General features: G+C 37.1%; 1 protein-coding gene across 1 annotated transcript in view; it reads left to right on the top strand.

Moving 5' to 3' along the window:
* LOC109067373 (immunoglobulin superfamily DCC subclass member 4-like) overlaps window positions 1-22,433 on the top strand; it is an 80,566-nt gene that overhangs the window by 4,445 nt on the left and 53,688 nt on the right. The window contains exon 2 of the mRNA XM_042727666.1: window positions 21,827-22,135. Within this exon, the coding sequence (XP_042583600.1) occupies window positions 21,827-22,135 (309 nt within the window). The remainder of the gene's footprint in view (window positions 1-21,826; window positions 22,136-22,433) is intronic.

Genomic DNA, 22,433 nt, shown 5'->3' with positions numbered 1-22,433 from the left:
TGCCATTACCTCCATTAAGCATCCCTTCATGACCTGATTCTCCCTCTTCTTTAACAAGTCTTAATATTGTTTAATGCCCCTGAGAGGGGTAAAGGGATTTTCAATAATTGCACAAACTGTAGACTGAAGCTAGTTATAGTAGCATACACTATGTTGAGGCGTTTATACTCTCATGGTTTTGGGCTGTGATGCTTAAGCTGAAGATTCTGTTCAAAGTGAATGATTAAAATGGATGATGGGTGGTAGATTAATAAAGGTTTTCTTGTGTTAGAGTCTTACTGGTTAAAACCTCTAGGGATGCACTGATATTGAAATTCTGGCTCATACTTTTAAACAGTTAATTGTTTTAAAGTTGTGTCTGATTATGTCTGGCGAGTTTTAGCTATTAGCACTTCAACATGCACACACTTATAGAGAAAGCATACTTCAGTAGCTCTTAAATTTTTGCCATAATTTATCAATATCCCTTTGAGTTACTGCTAGATGATGAGCTAAATCTTAAAATGTGCCAACATAATGAAATATTCATTATTGGCTAATAAATATTCAATATCAACTTATAAATTAAAAAAAAAAAAAAAAGGTGCAAGCCTCCGTGTATTTTGCATTTGCCAGGTTTGCTGGTCAGTGGTGAGGTGAATCATTTTCAGGAGAAGGAAATGTGGGTCGTACAAGGAAGTTATTCATTATCCTACTTCCTGTCAGTCTTTACAAAGGTCTGCCGCAGGTTGTTGACCCTAGGAAAGGTTGACAGATCTCTTCAATGATCTCTGTAATGTACTTAATGTTTTAACTGGTAAGATCTGAAATTGATTCAGTTGTTGTGTAAATATCTGACATACAATATGCATGTTTATATATCTGAACATCTGCAATAAGTCTAATAAGAATCCCCAAACTGATCTATGGTTCAAACTATTGAAGCTGATGGTGCTTAGTTCTCTGTGTTCTGTGTTGCAATGGCTATTTGAGTTCAACATTTGTACACATGGACTCCAGGGATACTGTGACCTGGATAACAGCTGTCAAAATCTATCAGCATGTGGCTCGACCAATGATAGAAACTTTGGGTCACAGGGAGATGAAAAGATGGGCGAGAACTGGATGGGTCAGTGGGAGACTGAGTAATTTAATGAGTAATTGGAATAATTAGCTACCCATTTACATTATAATTAAAGTGACTGCTTGCCTTTCTTGAGGGATGGTTCACCCAAAACTGAAAATTGTCAACATTTACTCATCTTTATGTTGTTTCAAACCTGTGTGACATTTGATCTTCTTTTTCTTCCGAACAATGCAAATCAGTGATCACCAAATCTTTGCATACCAACATTGCTCAAGATTCCGAAATGAACTATGAGTGAGTGAACTATCCCTTTAAACTTCTGTCATCGTAGCAAGCAGATTTGTGATTTTTTTTTTCAAGTACACACTATGTAGTCAAACTTCAATTCATCACTGCATTCCCTCCTCTATTAGTTGATAATTGACTTGTTTGCTAACATACGGACCAAGAACATTCAAACCCTGCCAAGGGCCTCTTAGCCAAGAGCCTGGAGAATATTTTTAACAAAGTTTAACTTTTATTAATGGTCTCTACTGTTTGTAAACGTATTTGATCCAATTCCCTTGCTTTTATTGAACAGCTTGCTGTTAAGTGTAGTCAGAAATGTTTCCCTCACAGTGAACAACATCCACAGCAGGAACAGTTCTAGAATTTCATCCTCATGGGGACTTAGCCCCTAGTGAGAATGTGTAGCAAGAGACCACTGCCTAAGTGGTGCCTCTTTTAAGACAGCACCACTATATTACTATATAGTAAGTCAAAATTAGCCTGCTCATGCTTAAAGGGATAGTTCACCCAAAAGTGAAAAATCAGTCATTGATTACTCACTCTCTTGTCGTTCAAAACGCTCAAGTCCTTTGTTCATTTTCAGAACACAAATTAAGATATTTTTTGATGAAATCCGAGAGCTTTCTCACCCTGCATAGACAGCAACACAACTACTGGTTACTGAACGAAAACTAAAATTGTGCTTTACTATATAATATTGATTATCGATAAAATTGGCAAATTTTTAAGGCTAAGCATCAAAATTCACAAACCACTGTTCACTGTTATTTTTAACAGAATGCAACGACTTCATAAGTGGGAAATAGGAAGTTTCCGATAGCACGTGAAGACTGCAGAGAAGCACTCTCGCTCAGCACAGTGAAGTGCATCGTTTTGTTAATGTTGTGGTTTATTGTTTTGAGTCGTTTGGGACGCGGTAACACATGGCCCTCTCACAATATATTGCTTTACAGATCTATCACTTTTACCATTCAGAAATTTTCAGGCAATCATGCTCCACATATCAAAAGTTCCGCGCTTCGGCAAGGTTAGCGTTCACACTACATGCGTACCGCGCCCGAGCCCAACTGAACCGCGGTCTGGCCCACCTCTTCCAACCGAGCCAGGGATGGCTAAACGTATCAGGAGCGATCACACTAGTCAAACGGACCGGCCTTTGGGGGTCAAACGCGCTCGGGCATGGTTAATATTGCCTAGTGTGTGTCCCCACTTTTAGTTGCATTCACACTAGCCACGACTTTTTTTTGCTGCATGTGCCAGGGGCTGACGATGAGGTGGCTAGTGGGAGTTCTCAGTTGACAGCGAATCAGTTTTCTTACTGCTAAATACAAACAATTTGGAGGCAAAAGACTAAATATAATATAAATATAAATTGAATCCATACATAAAAACAAAAATGGATGATGATGGCAAGGATTATCTGAGAGGAGAATGATCACATGAGCGCTGTCTTCTTTCCTATTGGCTGTCGCTCCCGAAAGTTGTTCTTCATTTGCATAAAGTTGAAGGATTCTGAACTTTGTCGCGTCGCTGGGCATGCCCAATCCTTCGCCAACAGCCGCTGTTGCTCGTGCCGCCAGAAATTGCCAGCTTTCTATTGAAATGAATGGGATCGTGTGGCTTTGTCATTGCGTGTCACTTGTAGTGTGAATGGGGCTTTATTCTCCCACCCACACGCCCATCAAGTCTTATCCCTCGCCGCACATTGCTTTGGGTCCCGCAATAGTGCAGGGCTGCTTTTCCCGAAAACTACTTGCTACGTCATTCTAAGTTGTACCTTAACCTGTAACTTATCGTTACTATGTGTTTCCAGAAACATTCTTAGTTAAGTATACCTCTGTATGTCATACTTTTGTAAGGTTGGTCTGGACCACTCTTAGCTATACCTTAACACTTTTGACAGTTCACAGTTCTTTACATATAATTCTATACGAATAAAATAGTTGTGCAAAATCAAAGACGGCACTATCCGCGGAGCCATAAAGTGTACTAAATCTTTAGAAAAAATAAATAAAATATATATATAAACACACACACACATTTGCCTGCACGGCAGCAAATTCAGCCGTTTTTTTTGGTCTGGTTTTGTCGAGACAAATTCAGCTGCTGGTGGCTCTCCTCTTTCTCTCTTTCTCTCTTTTTCTCCACAATAGTAGCGGTTGATTATATGTTTCTCCTGTTGCGTTTTTATTGAGTAGGTCATCCAATAACATAAACAAAAAATATAAACCAACACCAAAATCTGATGCTGATCAATCAAAACCAACCCTTGAATTGGAGTAAAAGAAGAAATATATTATGATAATATAAATGACCCATTCAAAGGCCAGTGAAGGTATACTGCCAGTAAAGGCTGATATATACCCAACACGTCCGCAAGTTCGCTTGGGTGCGTGCAGAAAATATGACATCATCAAGTTCGCTTTGAGTGCGTGTGAACTCATTTCGCTCATTTTTTGCATAGTTTGTCCAAAGCTTTTTATTATTATTTTTTTTTTATTATTTGTTTGTTTATTTAACAGGGACAATACACTAGGCATTGTTACACAGAGACAACCGATGGCATAGGGCATATAGCATAAAGCTAGTTTGCAGCCCTACAAATAGACACACACACATATATATATACACACACATACAGAAACTGTGTGTATATGTTATACATATTGTCATACCTAAGCCCATATGCAACTTTATACAAAGTCACAAAAAATAAAATGTAAATCAACCTGCATACAGAAAGAAGATGTAAACTAAACCAGCCTGAATAAGCCTGAGGTACGTACTCAATGTTCACATCGCTGTAAAGATTTCAGCCATTGTTTCAACTTTGTGGAGAAAACTGTGAGTGCTGATTGCAACTTTAAATCAACAGCCATGGTATTCCACAGATGTGAACATTTCACTGAAAAGGATGATTGACCCACAGTAGTTCTGCATCTCCGAACTCTAGAATTCCCACTTACTGCCCCTCTGCTCTTTGCCCCATCACTACTGAGTTTTTGTATCAACTGACAGACGACATTGGGGGCAAGGCCATGTATACATTTAAATACAGTTTTTACAAATGAAAACTTTAAATGGTTATCAAAACTTAACAAATTATATTTTTGAAGAATTTGACAATGATGCCATTTCATTGGTTTCTGATCTATTACCTTTAAAGTTTGTTTGTATAGTGACATTACAGGCTTAACAACTGATTGAGAAGCTTGACCCCAAATTATCGCACAATAGGTCATATGTGATAATATCATAGCATTATATCATTGACAAATTCAGCACCACCGCCATGGACAGCACCTGGTAACGTCTCCTGTAAGAAGGTTATATCTTAAGCAACCTCCTAAGGTATAGTTCGGGGAACACGCCTAGAAATGGTACACCTTTAGTTAAGCCATACCTTTAGAGTCTTAGCGCGCTAAGAGACAGCGTTATCAAGAAACACAGCCCTGGTATGTCATCGGTCATCATTCTCACACTGCCAGATAAATGGTAAAATGAGGAGGCATTATGTTGTAATAAGTTTATATTATGTCAATTATGTTTTCTATTACATTAAATTAATTTTGTTTACTGAAAATAGCTTGTGTGTTTATGTATAGTGGCATGCTAATGTATGCGTCGATGCGTGCATGTGTGAGCTAGTGTGTGAAGCAGGGTTCATTCCTCATGACGCTGGTTGGGTAAACAGTCATACGATCGCATTCCTTCCATTCCATGCTGCTGTCCACTTGGTCACATGACCACACAGGAGGGCTCATAGTGGGGTGGGGAGGCATGCCTTAGGAAGGGGAGCCATTTATCACTACAGGCGATTCAGATTGTGGACACAGGCTCCCACATTTACAAGGGTGTTTTTTTTTTCCTCAAAGCAGATGTATTAAACATGTCAGATACTGACTGTAATAAAATTCTCTACTCACAAAGAGGCTGTGAAGATAATTAACAAGAGCAGATTCATAAAAGGTTTATAACCTTGCCGGTTCACCAGGTGTTTGGCTTTCAGTACGTGATTTTATATTTTTTTTAGCTGGGCAAATAGCTGTCTGTCTTTAGTGCCTTCTTTTGTCCTGAATTTCCTCTTTAAATGTTGTTTTCAAAAGACTGCAGTAACTGCCTTGACAAAATAAAATAGCAAGTAATTCCAAAGAAGAAAAGGAAACTGTAAATACATCAAAGACTGGCTATTTCACTTCTTGTTTTTAGTATCGATTGTTTTGCAGGGATAAATGTGGTCTTCAACCAGACCTGTGCCAGGATTGGGCCATCTGGGGACCCCACTATTATAGTGTTGTGGACCGTGAGACCCTCTTAAAAGCCTAAAAAAAGACAGTAGCCTACTGTTATTTTGACTCGCTAGGATATGCATGAGTGAGCAACAGGACCAGATACTTTTCAAGTAAATTTAGAAGTGTTTTGTTGATTTAAAAATGTATTGCTAAAGCACTTGCAAGAACTAAAGAGGATAAAAAATGTACACATTAATTCTGTACACTGTCCACCTTATTTTGCAATGTGTAAGTAAGCTATTTTGTGTGAGATTTCCAATTCATTAGTCATTTTAGGTAAGTGACTAGAAGAATAACCAGTGCAATAAGCACTAAAAACCAGTGTGTTTATGATTAGGATAATAAGTCAAATCAAATCGAAACGAAACGAAACAAAACTAAACTAAACTAAACTAAACGAAACCATGGTAGCATAACGGTCTGTTTTTTGACAGGTAAAATTATTTACTTAATGTTTTAATGTCATTTTCATTATGTAACGTCATGTAACTTCTAATTATAAAACCACATTTTAAGAAAACCTCAAGCAAACATGAAAGCTGTTCACTCTTGAATTATAAAATAATATGAATGTATGCTTGAATGCATTTGTGCATGTGAATGTGTTTGTATTTCAATGTATTTGGACATTTTCTGGTTGTTAAATGCTAGTTTAACATGTTTCTAGTCTATATGATGGACTGCTATACATCTGTGATACTACACTTGCGAGAAATGTGAAGGGAACAGCCTCCAAAAAAATGATCTTGGCAGCACTTAGTTAAAATTAAATAGAAATGGCTAAGAAAAGTAAAGTAAATTTTGAAAAAAGGTCTAGGTCTGTTATTTGTTTGTAGATGCCACTTGGTTTAATTAATTTTTAATTTTTAATTTTTTTAAAAAGGTCAGTTAAAAAGATAAATTACCATGCTCCTATCAATGCCAGGGTCAAGGGTTCTATAAACTGCGTAAACTTAAATTAAGGGTAAGTCACGTAGATAACATCTGCCGAATGTCCAAATGGTTGTGCTTTATCTCATAAGTTCTTAGTGGATCTGTTGCAACATCTCTTAAGCATACTTTTCAATAAGACTCAGTTGTCAGGTTTCTTTTTCTTTCAGTTACAGCATATCTCATAATATTGCCTAGTTGTACATGTCTCATGCTCTGCTCCTCTGCTTTTGATCTATCTGCACTGAGTTTCCCTAAGCAGAATTCCCAGAATTTTATATGGAGAGACAGATAACATCAATACATATCATGCTAGAACTTTGTGTATGTGTCTGTGGTTTACAGATAAAGAGGTGGAGCTGAAGCTTCCGTAACTGCCGTGACTGTTACCTCTTATCACACTGATAGCACCTGTGACAATGGAAATGCTTCTGCCACTGAGTACAGATGTGGAACTCAGTTTCCACTTTTCCATTTAGTTCTTCAGACAGACTAAGGGCATTTACTTGCACTTTAAAAGTTATATTTCAGTCACTCTAAAGCATCTTTGTATTTTTTAAATGTTAGCCTAAAAAAAAAAAAAAACAGTTATGTGTTGTGCGTACACTACCTTTTTGGGTTGGTACTGTAAGAGTTTGTAATATTTTTAAAAGAAGTTTGGTCACCCAGGCTGCATTTATCTGGTCAGTAAAAACAGTGATATATAAGAAAAAAAACTTAGGCACCAAATTATTTTTTTAGGTGCCACAGAATAAATGTGTTTTATTTATTTTATTATTATTATTATTATTATTATTATTATTATTATTTATTAATAATTTTTTATATACATTTCAATCATACTGTCATGTGTTTATGTCTCATCTTTTCTAGACTCTATCAGCTTTTTAATCCATCTCGTAGATGACCTGGGAATTAAGGTTCACTTAAAGTGGGAACTAAATGTCTTTTCAAACTTGAAATATACAGTCACAAAGAATTGTTTATTATCTGTACCAATATCATGGACCATAAGCATCACTTGGCCACTGAGCGTAGTTTGGGCTCCTCCTCAATGCATCCTGTAAATGTTGTCATACACTCTTAAAAATAAATGTCTGAAGGACCTTTACGTTTCACAAAAAGTTCTTTGTGGCAAAAGAAGGTTCTTCAGATTATGGTTCTTTAAAGAAACTTTGACTGAATGGTTCTTTGTGGAACCAAAAATGGTTCTGTGAAGAACTTTTTAAACACCTTTATTTTTAAGAGTGTATGTCTTTCACACTTTCAGTCTGTTTTTCTTAATTAGTAAAATGCAGTTTTATATGAGGAGTTAAATCATGACAGGTTAAATAAAAATATTAATATGCAATAGAGTATAAATATAGCAAAATGCTCCTCTTTATAGTAATTTTTCTAGCTGACTGATGAGCTTATGAACACAGAATGGTTATTCTGAGGTAAAAAAGTTTATTAAAAAAAAGCATTTATTTGAAATATAAATCCTTTTTGTCTTTAATGTAACTTCTCATTAACTTAATTTATCCCTGCTGAATTCTAAATGTATTATCAAAAATAAAAAAATCTAAAAAAAAAAACTGACCCCAAAAATTTGAATGGCTGCGTAAATCTGTACTAGTGGTGGATATGGACATCATTCATGGTGCACTGCATTTAGAGTCCAGTTGCAATGGTTCACATGGCAGTGCACAGCTGCAGGATGTGCAAAGTCTAGCGAGTGAGTCATTCTCCCTTCATGGTCTGAGCTGAGGATATAACGTGTTCATTCCAAAGGAACTTTGTTTTGGCCATGGATGCCAGAACAGCCATAGCCACAGCCAGAAAAATTGGTTTTACTTTTTTTGTCCATTCAATTTCTGCAAGATATTTAGTGTTTGAGACATGAATCTGTAAGTCGAGCTGTTTCAGCACAGATCACTGAATGAGACGGTACTTTTGCACAACTGCTCTTGATGCCCTATTTAACACACTGTTAGGCTGTGAGAATGGGCTGTCAACTTGGGAAGCCGTGACCACTTGAATACCATCAGCTCGTTCTGCTCATCAGGACTCGCTCAACAAGCCTTAATATAAAAGTCCTTATCATCATCCTCATCCTGAACACAGTGAGATTTGCTAGGAGTCCTGTAATTGCTTGCACATCTCCCTAGAGCACTGTGGTTATTTTTTGGACTGTTGTAATCTCTTTTATAATATTCCTGAGAGCCTTTCCTGCATTTGGCGTAGAACCTGTACACCAACTTGATTTGGTAAGGACATCAGAATATTAAATCCTTCAGTTTCTGCTAGGACATGAATTCAATCTCAGTGTGTGATGGGTTCTTTTGACAGACTTCTCCTGATAGTATAGAAACATACATGAATAAATGTACAAATACACTGATGCTGTCTGAGTGATCATTGTAAGGACATTTCCCAGTTGTATGTGGCTTCTGTATACTCTTATCTATGAGGTTCCTGGGTTCACAACCATCCTCAGGGTCATCTTTGGTCTGTCAGTATTCTTCACATGTATTAAGAGCACTGATATTAGTAATCTTTAAGTACTATGAACGGAGTGTCAAAACCCACATATGCTTTCATCTTGTTCCCCTTTGGTTGCTTAGCCAAACAGATCCAGGCCTTATAGGACACTTATTAGTGACACTGAGCTCTTAAAACAATCACCAGTCTTGCACTCATGTTCCTGTCGCTACAAATGGTCTGCAGTTATTTTGTTAGTATATTGTTTGCTCATCTTTCTATTTACTGGTGTATTTATTGTCACATCATAATAAAACGACACATCTGTCACTTTACTGTCACTGTTCGCTCTGAATTCCTGCCACTTCATTCCCTTAGACACTCATTATAAATGAAATACCTTGACTTGAAAACACATTTTGGATCCCTCCTATTTGTGCCAGATTTTTTTTTTAAATTGGAAACTAGATGCATGGTATAACTAAAACAGTTTTGGTAACACACTTTATTTTAAGGTGTCCTTGTTACACATGTTGCATGTACTTACTATTATTTAGTTAATTAATATTACTCAGTACTTAAATGTATAATAACAGTGTAACAAGAACACCTTAAAATAAAGTGTAACCACAATTTTTAATTCATCAAATGAATTCAGGCTCACAATATTACAATGTACACTACAGTTTAAAAAAATGGATATTTATTTCTAGATTTGTTAAACAATTACCAGTTCAAAATTGCCAGATCAAAATTTGAAATTAGAGATGCATAATAGTCATTAATATTTTTTTTTTATGATATGATCAATGTTATATTTCTACTTGATTTTGTCTAAATAAATTTAAAATGAAACTAAAATTATTTTACATTTATTAAGTTAGTTTAGGCGTCATACTATTATAATGTACAGTATGAAAAAATACATATTAGTTTTTAGATTTGCTATATGATTACAAATGTCCTATGTAGTATTTCCTGATTTGTTTTTCCAATTGTTTTGTACTTACATCAGATTTCTTTTTTCTTTCTGGTGGCTAAGAGATAAATTATCCCCTCGTGTTTAGCACCTCAAACTTTGGCTTGGGCCAATGTCGAGTTATGGTTGTATTACATGATGTTTGACTTTTTTTAACATTTGATTTTGTCATTTTTAATAATTTATTGTCTTGTAATGTCAAGTTGAAAACATGTTCTTTTAAATAACGTTATACCCACAGCATTCCTGGAACTAAACTTGACACATTTGTTCAGTTTTTAGATCTACTTATCACCTCTTTGGTGTTTGAATATGTTCCTTTATATATCTTATGCTGCTGCATGACCAGTAAAACTTTGCTTTTTTCCGTTCCTGAGAGAACTACAGTGAAGTTGGATGAGCCGACCTTGTGATCCCATGGTAACTTCCATGCTGCTGTAAACTGTTTCCTCATCATTGCACTCTCTCTTGTCATATCCTCAAAGATGGAGAGTTTGCAGTCCTCCCACTCAATTCCCATACACTGCAGCAAGCGCCCGCTTTTATTCTTCCATGCTGTATAGTACAGGAATTTTACCAGCATGATACATGGATGTTGATTGTCATTAGGCTTAGCCTGTACTCACATATCGTTTCTCACCTTCATGTCATTCTTGTATGACTTATGCTGTGGAACACAAAAGATGGTTTTAATTAATGTTTCACCTGTTATTGTCCATACAGTGGAAGTCGGTGTGGCCCAAAAATCTTTTCATTGTATGGAAAGAATAAATAATTAATCAGGAAATTCATCGCATGGAAAAATGCTTTTTTTTTTTTTTTTTTTTTGCATTAGTTTAATTCAGTTTGCAAAGAATATGCAATTAACATTGCTTCTTTTGAGAAATATCTCCTCTTCACTTCTATTTTCCATTATTTCCCTTAGAAACTATACTTCCCTCCTGCATGTTGTGTGTGTGGAAGTAAATCTTGTTATATTTCTGTTCATTTTATAACAAATGAAAAGATCTTTCACTCATTCTGGACAGAAATAATGAGAAGGAGCCTGTGTTTTTGCATTGCTCCCTTCCCGCACTTAAGTGCGAACTGTAGTTTCGATTTGAGCAATTGCTCTGCTATAGGCTATTGGCTATGCTAATTAGAAGGTGGCCACAACTGTTTTCACTTTAGTGTCTTAGACTGTGTATTTTTTTGCGTTCAGCCGTCATATTCAGCCTCCTTGTGTGAATACCAACGAATGTAAAGACCTGCAACTTTACCTGCTTGACTTCACAAAGCAACAAAACTGGCAACGTACTTAAGTATAATTTTTTATCTTCCGTTTACTTACTCTCCTTTTCTGTCCTCTCTTTTCCTCCTCTATCATGTGTTTCCTAAACATTCCAGTTGTCTCTCAACAATGCTCTAACGTCACACGTAGACGACATCGCAATCTTGCTAACCTGCTTCCTATCGCTACATCCTCTTCTGCACCTTTTTCTTTCTCTGTGAGAAATCCCCTCAAACCTTCTCCAAGAAATCTCTCCTACACTCTTACCAGTACTCACACACATCATCAACACATCTCTCCTTACAGGCACCTTCTCCACTCCATTCAAGCAGGCTCGGGTAACCCTACTTCTCAAAAAACCTACATTAAACAGTTCAACTAGGTATCATTGTTTCTTTCACAGAGCAACTAACTGGATGCTAACCAATCAGGTTTCAGGAGTGGCCATTCAACGGAGACTGCGCTACTGTCAGTCACGGAAGCCTTGCAGATTGCAAAAGCTGATTCCAAATCATCAGTTTTTATTCTGCTGGATCTATCTGCTGTTTTTGACACTGTCAATCATCAGATCCTCCTGTCTGCTCTCTCATCACTGGGAATCACAGGTATTCCACTTCGCTGGTTTGAATCCTATCTCACTGGTAGGTCTTTCAGGGTGGCCTGGGGAGGGGAGGTCTCCAAAGCACAGCAGCTGGTCACTGGGGTTCCTCAGGGATCAGTTCTTGGACCCCTCCTCTTCTCCATATACAATACATCACTGTGTCCCATCATACAGGCGCATGACTTCTCCTACCATTGCTATGCTAATGACACACTGCATTTCAACCAGATGATCCAACGGTAGCTGCACGGATCTCAGGCTGCCTGGCGGACATCTTGGCATGGATGAAAGAACATCACCTACAGCTAAACCTGGCAAAGACTGAGCTTCTTGTTAGTGGTCGATATTTGGCATTTTTCAAGCCACTTTAACTCTACAGCATGACTTCACCATCCAGCTAGGTTCTTCTACAATACAATTTCCCCATCAACTTCGGTCATAAATCTTGGTGTAACCTTTGATGACCAGCTTACCTTCAAAAACCACATTGCAAAGACTGCTCGATCTTGCAGGTTTGCATTGCACAACATCAGAAAGGTCAGGCCCTTTCTTACGGAGCATGCTGCACAGCTTCTTGTCCAGGCCCTTATCATTTCTAGGCTGGACTACTGCAATGCTCTTCTGGCTAGACTTTCATCAAGCACAGTCAAACCTCTACAAATGATTCAGAATGCAGCGGCACGACTTGGTCTTCAACAAGCCCAAAAGAGCCCATGTTACACCTCTCTTTATCTCCTTCCACTGGCTACCGGTCGCGGCTTGCATCAAGTCAAGACATTGACTTGACAACAGCCACAGGCTCAGCACCCACCTACTTCCACTCACTACTGTGAGTCTACATCCCCTCCAGAAGTCTTGAGATCCGCTAGTGAGCGACGCCTCGTGGTACCATCACAGAGAGGCTTAAAATCACTTTCCAGAACATTCTCGTTCACCATTCCTGGCTGGTGGAATGATCATCCCACCCCATACTGAATGCTGAATCCCTGACAACTTTCAAGTGACAGCTGAAAACCTCTTTCGACGCTACTTGACTTCATCCTAAATTAAAAAATAAATAAATAAATACTTTGTCTTTCTCTTTATTTGTTCCGTACCTTTCTAGCTTGTACTTATTTGAACAATGCCTAAAACTTTGTATTACAAGCACTTCCTGTGTCTGTTTGCCTCTTTAAGAAGAATTGCTTTATGTATTCCCCAATTGTAAGTGGCTTTGGATAAAAGCGTCTGCAAAATGACTAAATGTAAATGTAACGTAAATGTAAAGGAGGGCTTTCTGCATATAATGATTTATTAACAAAAAGGACAAATATGACAAAATATATGGCCAGGTATTGTAAATAAGCAAGTCAAGTACAAATATGGACTTACACTCCATGCCAAATGTTGAAATGTTGGAAGAAGCATGCCTTAGGAGAGACTTAGATATTTGAGTTAAGTGAACAACTGCCTTTTTGATGCCAAAAAAAAAATAAAAAAACATCAAGCAGCATTTTCTTCTGCATTTCTGCTGTGTTGTTTGGCTGTTTTGTCAGTAACAGTAACAAAAAGTTTTTATTTCAATGAAAAAATAAAGTTTGAATTTACACATTTTATTATTTTAAGCTGTTTTGGTTACACTTTATTTTAAGGTGTCCTTATTACAGTGTAATGAACCATTTAAGTACAGAGTAATATTAATTAACTACATGTGCTTACTATATGGTTAGGGTTAGGATTAGGGTTTGGCTTAGAGTTACTTGCATGCAATTATGCATGCTTTATTGTTATTATAATAGTAAGTACATGTAACGTGTAACAAGAACACCTTAAAGTGTTACTGCTATTTTTTTTAATGTAGGTGCTTTTTTTATATTTATTGTGATTTTAACACAAAAACAAATGTATTTTGTAAGGGGAAAAACATTCATTTGATTTGAACAAATTTGTCTCCAAAGTAAAGAGAAATAAACCAACACAATCTGATAATCTTACACGATCATTACTTCCCCAAGTCTGACTACAAATAATTAAAGCCTAATTACTGAAAATACTGTGACAAATGTAAAGTCATGCAATCTGTAACCAGACACTTATGGGTCTCTCTTATTCAGTGGCTTTGTGTTTTATTCTCAGCGAGAATGAACATATAATGAACATCATAGTGCAAAAATATACAAGGTGAAATCTAGTCAATTTTTAATTGTGAAATCAATATATAGCCTAATGAACCCTGGCATACTGAAAGTATTAGAGCAGTAACACATGAAGTGAGATATTAACTGTGCAAGGTTTGTGTGTCATTGATTCATGTTTGTGATAACTCTAAAATTTGATTTGAAATGTTACATGTATGCTGTTTCTGCGGTCATGTTTTCATGTATTCTCTCTCTCAGTGATTGTGCCATGCTGCTGAGTAATAGCTGGCACTGTACCCGGGATACACACACAAATGCACCCACACAGACATGTTGCCATCTGAATTTAAATGGTTTGTTGCGTTCAGCTATCAATCAGACCATCTGTCCCTGTCCTCCCTGCCTTCATTAGTGGTTGTGCAGTGCATATGTCACACATCCAGCTGGCACCAACGCATGTTCATACACAGCTCCACCTTTGTCCACCTCGTGCAGTGCTTAGTTCTCAGCCAATAGCTGGCAGGAGTGCCAAGCAGAATTGCTCCATGTGAGTGTGAACTGAAGACTGATTTAGTGTTTACAAAGTGTGTGTGAGCTGCTGTAATCTATTCTCAGATAGGATGTTGCATATCTGTTCTTACTGTTGTTATCAGCAGCATATCTGTTCAGATATGGAGTGTTTGGATGTGTTATTGTTTTCTTTTTTGATTATGGCTGAAGATATGGTATGTATTGCTCTTTTAAGCATAAACCTTTAGTTTTGTGGCTTATAAAATCAGGATGATAAAATGACATTGTAATCTATTATTACACTTATAGTGTTGGGTGTATATGTGATTAATAGAAGAAAGAATGCTCTATGGAAATATATGTTTGTATTTTAATAAGTCCATTAAAGCACACTAAATTTTCAAACAGCGCTCAAAATTTCTTCAGTATTCATAAATGATGATAAAGACTGATTTTACAATTATCCAAACATATGTTTATAGAAACACTATACTGTTAAATCCATAAATAGTTCAGTTTTTTTTTTTTTTAAATAATTCATAACATTTAGTTTTTTTTTAAGAATTGAAGAGCCAGTTATTTGTTGGTGATGAAGTGGTCTTTGCTTTACTGAAAAGTCCAAATAATTACTTTCAATGACATTAAAATGTCAAGAGACGAGTTTTGCAGTGTCACTTTTTTTCATGAACTGACAGTTTTTTGACATTTTGTCATATGATAAAACTAGAATGTAAACGTTTTATTTCTGCCTATATTTATTGAAATTGAAATATAACCCTCTATTTAAATATAACAACTTGAAAAGTGTTTTAATGTCACTGTTGATGAGGATTGTATGATCTATGAATAATATTGGTCTTAAATATACTTCAGTATATCTTTAGTTGGACTTCAGCACTACCTCACAATTAAAATGCATTAAGTACTAAATAGTTGTTCCAATTTAGCACACTTTAAGTATACCAGTTAAGTATAATAAACTGGAATATTAAATAAATATATGAAAGCCTAGAAAAGTTGATTAATGTGCATGATGAACAAGAGAATCTTACTGTCATAACTGTTTTTTATAAAAAATATCTTTTTCTGTAGTTATAAATCAAGTTGACACCCGAGATGCTTCAGTAGATGCCGGATGTTGAGAGTGTTCTGCTGCATGTCACACTGATAATGCAGTATGTTGCATAAAAACAATGTGCTGTATTTGTTGAGTCACATCACGAGTGTTTCATGCCTTTGGCCATGCACTCTGGCTGCTGCTAGTTTCACTGGATGGACCACAGTTCAGACAAAATGTTCTGTACTACCCCTGAGCACTGTCTCCACTTCACAGCAACACATGCAGAGGCGATAATTTACTTGTGTGTATTGTGAAAGATGAGGCTGGTGCTGTGCAACTGAGAAGTTTGTACTGTGTATAATATATGGTGTTTGCGGGTAAATCTTCTCGTTCGTAGATGAATGCACAGTAATTAACAGAGCCAGAATGACTAGAACATTCTTTTAGTAGTATTTGTCTCTTAGCATGGCTAGACGAAGCTGCTGAAAAGACCAGCTTTTGTGATAGATGGGCTGGGAGGCATAATCAGATGACATTTTGCCATTATGTGAATATTAACATTGGTGATAGATTAACACAGCAGATCAGGTTTTGGATAGTTTGTTTCATTGGTTAGATATGCTATTAGGCTGCATAATTTTCCATTGACCACCTTTTAAAATAGCTGTTTTGATCAAATAAAAATATAAAATGTACTGCCAGGTAAAATATAAATGCAAGATATTTAGTTATTTCATGTTTATTTTATATATTTACTACTATATTAAAAAAAAAAATTCTTATCTTTGCTAATAAGTGATTTTTTTTTCATTCATAAAAGTGAAAAAAAATTTTTTGAGAATTTTGAGTAATATATTTAAAAGGTAAATTCCACAATGTTCCTCATGTCTTATTAACAAAATATGAAGTATTATAAAAGTAAGTTAATTAGTGCTGTCAAACGATTAATCGCGATTAATCGCATCAAAAATAAAAGTTTATTTTTTACATAATATATGTGTGTACTGTGTATAATTATTATGTATATACAAATATACACACATACAAGATATATTTTGAAAATATTTACATATATTTACATGTATATATTTATATTCATATAATTTATATTATATAAATATATTTAATATATAAGCATAAACATATTTTTCTTAAATATATAGTATGCATGTACAGGTGCTGGTCATATAATTATAATATCATCAAAAAGTTGATTTATTTCACTTATTCCATTCAAAAAGTGAAACTTGTATATTATATTCATTCATTACACACAGACTGATATATTTCAAATGTTTATTTCTTTGAATTTTGATGATTATAACTGACAACTAAGGAAAATCCCAAATTCAGTATCTCAGAAAATTAGAATATTACTTAAGACCAATACAAAGAAAGGATTTTTAGAAATCTTGGCAAACTGAAATGTATGAACGTGAAAAGTATGAGCATGTACAGCACTCAATACTTAGTTGAGGCTCCTTTTGCCTGAATTACTGCAGCAATGCGGCGTGGCATGAAGTTGATCAGTCTGTGCCACTGCTCATGTGTTATGAGAGCCCAGGTTGCTCTGATAGTGGACTTCAGCTCTTCTGCATTCTTGGGTCTGGCATATCGCATCTTCCTCTTCACAAGGTTAAGGTCAGGCGAGTTTGCTGGCCAATTAAGAACAGGGATACCATGGTCCTTAAACCAGATACTGGTAGCTTTGGCACTGTGTGTAGGTGCCAAGTCCTGTTGGAAAATGAAATCTGCATCTCCATAAAGTTGGTCAGCAGCAGGAAGCATGAAGTGCTCTAAAACATCCTGGTATATGGCTGCGTTGACCTTGGACCTCAGAAAACACAGTGGACCAACACCAGCACATGACATGGCACCCCAAACCATCACTGACTGTGGAAACTTTACACTGGACCTCAAGCAACATGGATTGTGTGCCTCTCCTCTCTTCCTCCAGACTCTGGGTCCCTGAATTCCAAAGGAAATGCAAAATTTACTTTCATCAGAGAACATAACTTTGGACCACTCAGCAGCAGTCCAGTCCTTTTTGAAGCGAGACGCTTCTGACGCTGTCTGTTGTTCAAGAGTGGCTTGACACAAGGAATGCGACAGCTGAAACCCATGTTTTGCATACGTCAGTGCATAGCGGTTCTTGAAGCACTGACTCCAGCTGCAGTCCACTCTTTGTGAATCTCCCCCACATTTTTGAATATTGTTTGTTTCACAATCCTCTCCATGGTACGGTTATCCCTATTGCTTGTAGACTTTTTTCTACCACATCTTTTCCTTCCCTTCGCCTCTCTATTAATGTGCTTGGACACAGAGCTCTGTGAACAGCCAGCCACTTTTGCAATGACCTTTTATGTCTTGCCCTCCTTGTGCAAGGTGTCAATGGTCGTCTTTTGGACAACTGTCAAGTCAGCAGTCTTCCCCATGATTGTGTAGCCCACAGAACTAGACTGAGAGACCATTTAAAGGCCTTTGCAGGTGTTTTGAGTTAATTAGCTGATTAGAGTGTGGCACCAGGTGTCTTCAATATTGAACCTTTTCACAATATTCTAATTTTCTGAGATACTGAATTTGGGATTTTCCTTATTTGTCAGTTATAATCATCAAAATTAAAAGAAATAAACATTTGAAATATATCAGTCTGTGTGTAATGAATGAATATAATATACAAGTTTCACTTTTTGATTGGAATTAGTGAAATCAACTTTTTGATGATATTTTAATTATATGACCAGCACCTGTACATAGTACACAAAAATATATTATGTAAACCAAAACTTTAATTTTGGATGCGATTAATCACGATTAATCATTCGACAGCACTATAAAATATTATATTATAATAATAATAACTTAAATATTATAAAATGTGTATACATAAAAATTTATATAGATTTAAATCTACATATTGGTTCTGACTTGTTATGTTAGTTAGTGCTGGTTTGGTGCTGTTCACCAGCATAACTTAGCAAGTGTTGCAGAATGACCAGTGCGATCTTTATGGTGAAACTGGTTGAAATAACTGTAAGGAAGCCAGCATCCAAAACGTATCATATAACCTATTTTCAGTGGAGTGTTTTATGGTTTTGCTACTTTGCTTTGGCAGATGCTTTGGGCTACTAAATAACTAGTGTCTCAATGGAAAATACTGTCTCTTCTATCTTCCATCTCTGTTTAGCACTCTCTTCATTTACAAAGGCAGAGTAACAGTGATGATTTGGTTGGATCTCTGCCATGCCACGAGATTCCCCACCGGATTGATCTCAGAGGGAGTCCGCAGCAGCAGAGGTCCATCATTGTGAGAAATCACCCCACAAACATTGCCATTTCACAAACTCAGCGTGGTCTCACTAGGGTGGTGTGCATTTATGTGCATGCAAGAGAAGAAGCATTACAAAACGGACAGCATTTCATTTTAATGTGTGTTTTTACACACTTCAAATGTGTGCATAGAAGGATTTGTTCTTTTTGTATCTGCTCCGTGCCAAACTCTGCATGTGAGACAAAAGTGGTTGGGAGGTAAATAATGGCCTTGATGAGATTTAATTGGAGATTGAATAGAAGAAAGACAGCGAGAGGACAGAGAAGCGCAGTGACGGCGAGCTGGAGTGACTGTCTATTGAAGCGATCCTGCATTCTCTGTCTAACTGTTAATGGCTGGTGAAAGTAGGCCAGTGTTTCTGTTATTATGGCCCACAGATCTTTAATGCCTTTGATGCAGGGCAGCTCATTGTGGGCAGCGTTTAGTTTTTTTCTCTCTCTCTCAGATCTATACGCAGACACACACATTTGTTCTGTCACTTACTAATAAGGTCTCATTTGGAATGGCACTGGCCTTTTTGGAGTCAGGGGCTTAGTGGCCTTATTTTCACCTATAAACAGAGGTAGGCAATTGCACTCAGGGACCCTGCAGCTCTGGTTGTGCTGAACTTACTATGAGTCTCTCTCTGTCAGTCTGTGTTCTTTCTGCCTCAGAAGTCACTCTCTCACATATTTGTCTGCGCACTTTGGCTTTCAGCCATCCAACAAGTATTATTGTTTTTCCCTTCCTTCTTTTGTGTGCTAGCTGCGTGAGCTGTTTTTGCTTGCTAGCTTGTCTCTGTCTTACACACACACACACACACACACACACACACACACACACACACACACACACACACACACACACACACACACACACACGCACACACACACACACACACACACACACACGCACACACACACACATCCAGGGATGCCTGAGGGTCAGCTTCCACTTTAATGTAGGAAATAATTCCATTTCCCATTAGCGTAATTAATTGGGAGCTTACTGCAGCACGAAAATGTAGAGGACTAATGTGTGCTCAACGTGTGGTCTTACTCTGTGTGTGTAAGTGTACAGTGTGCTGAAATAGTGTTATGGCTCGCTGATTAGCATAGTCGTTATAAAATTATTGCCTCATACTTGACATGACTGACAATGTGAATAAGTCTGTTCTGCAGGTTACTTTGAGTGTAAAGTAAATGGTGTTTTCCAGATTACTGTACGCTGCTACAAGATCTGTTTTCATTGTTTGGTAAAAAGTAAATGTCATTTGTCAATAAAATATTTAGTCAGATATTCTGTGTTGAAAAATGATGTTCTTTCTTTGGTCATTCTTACGTTCTGCACATTCATGTATATTAAAAAAACAGAAATGCTGTTATAATATAATGCTTGTTTTAAAATTAAATAATAATCAGCTTCTTTTGTCATTGTACTGTGTTGTACTAAAACCAAAGAAAATTATGAAAATATTAAGTGGAAAATATTAACTTAAAGGGTTAGTTCACCCAAAAATGAAAATTCTGTTATTAATTACTCACCCTCATGTCATTCCAAATCTGTAAGACCTTTGTTCATCTTCGGAACACAAATTAAGATATTTTTTATGAAATCTGAGAGCTCTCTGATCCTCCACAGACAGCAAGGATACTCCCGCGATCAATACACAGCATGCATGCTTTCTACTGAACGTGCTGTTGATTACGTTGATTACGTTCTGGGGTACTCGGGGAGAAGAATTGCTGAATAAATTATGTTTTCTTTGCGCGCAAAAAGTATTCTCGTAGCTTCGTAAAATTACAGCTGAACCCCTGATATCACATGGACTATTTTACCAATGTTCTTGCTACGTTTCTGTGTCTTGATTGCGGTAGTATCCTTGCTGTCTATGGAGGGTCAGAAAGCTCATGGATTTCATAAAAAATATCTTACTTTGTGTTCTAAAGATGAACGAAGGTCTTACAGGTTTGGAACGACATGAGGTTGAGTAATTAATGACAGAATTTTTGGGTGAACTAACCCTTTAAGTTCATGATTCTTTTTTTACCTATTGTTAGAGTAATGTTATGCATTTCTACAGTCAGAAAGAACATTTTCATTTAATTTCAGTTCACCGTCTTGCATCTCACCACCGAGTATAAACGCTTTGTACTCTATTCAGCTCCAGCACAGAGTAGCTGTAGGTGTTGGTGAGCTCTAATCCAACACATTTCAAGGTTAAGAGGCCATTCAGCCAGTTCAAAACTTTTCTATTCTTTTCTATTCTATTCTATTCTATTCTATTCTATTCTAAGATTTAAATTAAACTACACTTAACTATTGACATACACTGAACACTTTCAATTCATTTAAAATGTATTTCTATACATTTGTATTTTTTATATCACTGTTCACAAGACATTTAATTCTAAAGCAGCTTCACAAAGATTGTTGCCTTGGGCAACAATGGCAAGGAAAAAGTCCATGTATATATAACACTCAAACTATTTTGTACAAACTAATGACTGTCCCATAGACTGCCAAGTAAAATACACTGTCAAGGTCCAGAAAAGTATGAAAGACATCATCAGAATAGGCCATCTGCCATCAGTGGTTCAAACGTAACGTTATGAAGCGACAAGAATATTTTTGTACGCAAATAAAACAAAAATAACAACTTTATTCAACAATTTGTCTCCTCTGTGTCTCTCCATATCACCGTAGTTCCATTTTGGAGAATATGAGCTGAATGCAGGCAGCGTACGCTCTTCTGTGTCAGCCACAACACAAGGATATGCTGTTTTCTTTCAAATCAAAGCATAAATACACACTGAAAACGTATCCTTGTGGCGCGGCTAAACATTTTCTTTTGGGTTTCTTTTTTTCATGCTGTCTGTTGTTCATCAGAGACTGTAACATCCGCTCTTTCTTTCTCTCCCCCTCTCACACACTAATTAGAGAAGCCCGTATCCGTGGAGCTGAGCTGTGGTGCTGGTCCTGTCCATGTGGTTCTGGAGCCTGATCACCCTCTGCTGCTGGAATGCCATCTGGGGGCCAGTGAGCCCCCCCTCAACGTGACCTGGCTGCGGGATGGGGCGGTTCTCTCAGAAAGCCAGACCGTCCGGCCTTTGCCCAACGGATCTCTGCTCATCTCGCCCCCTTCTACAGATGGCCAGGCTCCAGCAGGTGTGGAGGGTGGATACAGCTGCCTAAGTACCAGCTCGACAGGAGCCCTGACCAGCCGGGCTCTCACCCTGCATCTCGCCAGTGAGTATAAACACTTTCTACTCTGATTTATGTCCAACACACAGCAGCTGTGGGTCTAAGAGAGATCAAAGAACCAGGGCCCGGTTCCCCAAAATGTTCTTATCGCTAAGTAGTTCTTAACCTATTCCTTAACCTCTCTCTTAACGTTATGGCACAATTCCCGACTTGTTCGTACGCTAAGTATATCTTCTGTAAGTCACACTTTTGTAAGGTTGGTCTGGACCATTCGTAAGCTCTCTCTTAGCGTTGTTTGAGCTCAAGACGCTAGTCGCCGCCACTGTGCAGCAGTCTTTAGAAA

The sequence above is a fragment of the Cyprinus carpio genome, chromosome B7 (genome assembly GCF_018340385.1).
Source record: "Cyprinus carpio isolate SPL01 chromosome B7, ASM1834038v1, whole genome shotgun sequence".
Classification (NCBI taxonomy): Eukaryota; Metazoa; Chordata; class Actinopteri; order Cypriniformes; family Cyprinidae; genus Cyprinus; species Cyprinus carpio.
This window is presented reverse-complemented; position numbering and strand designations above follow the sequence as displayed.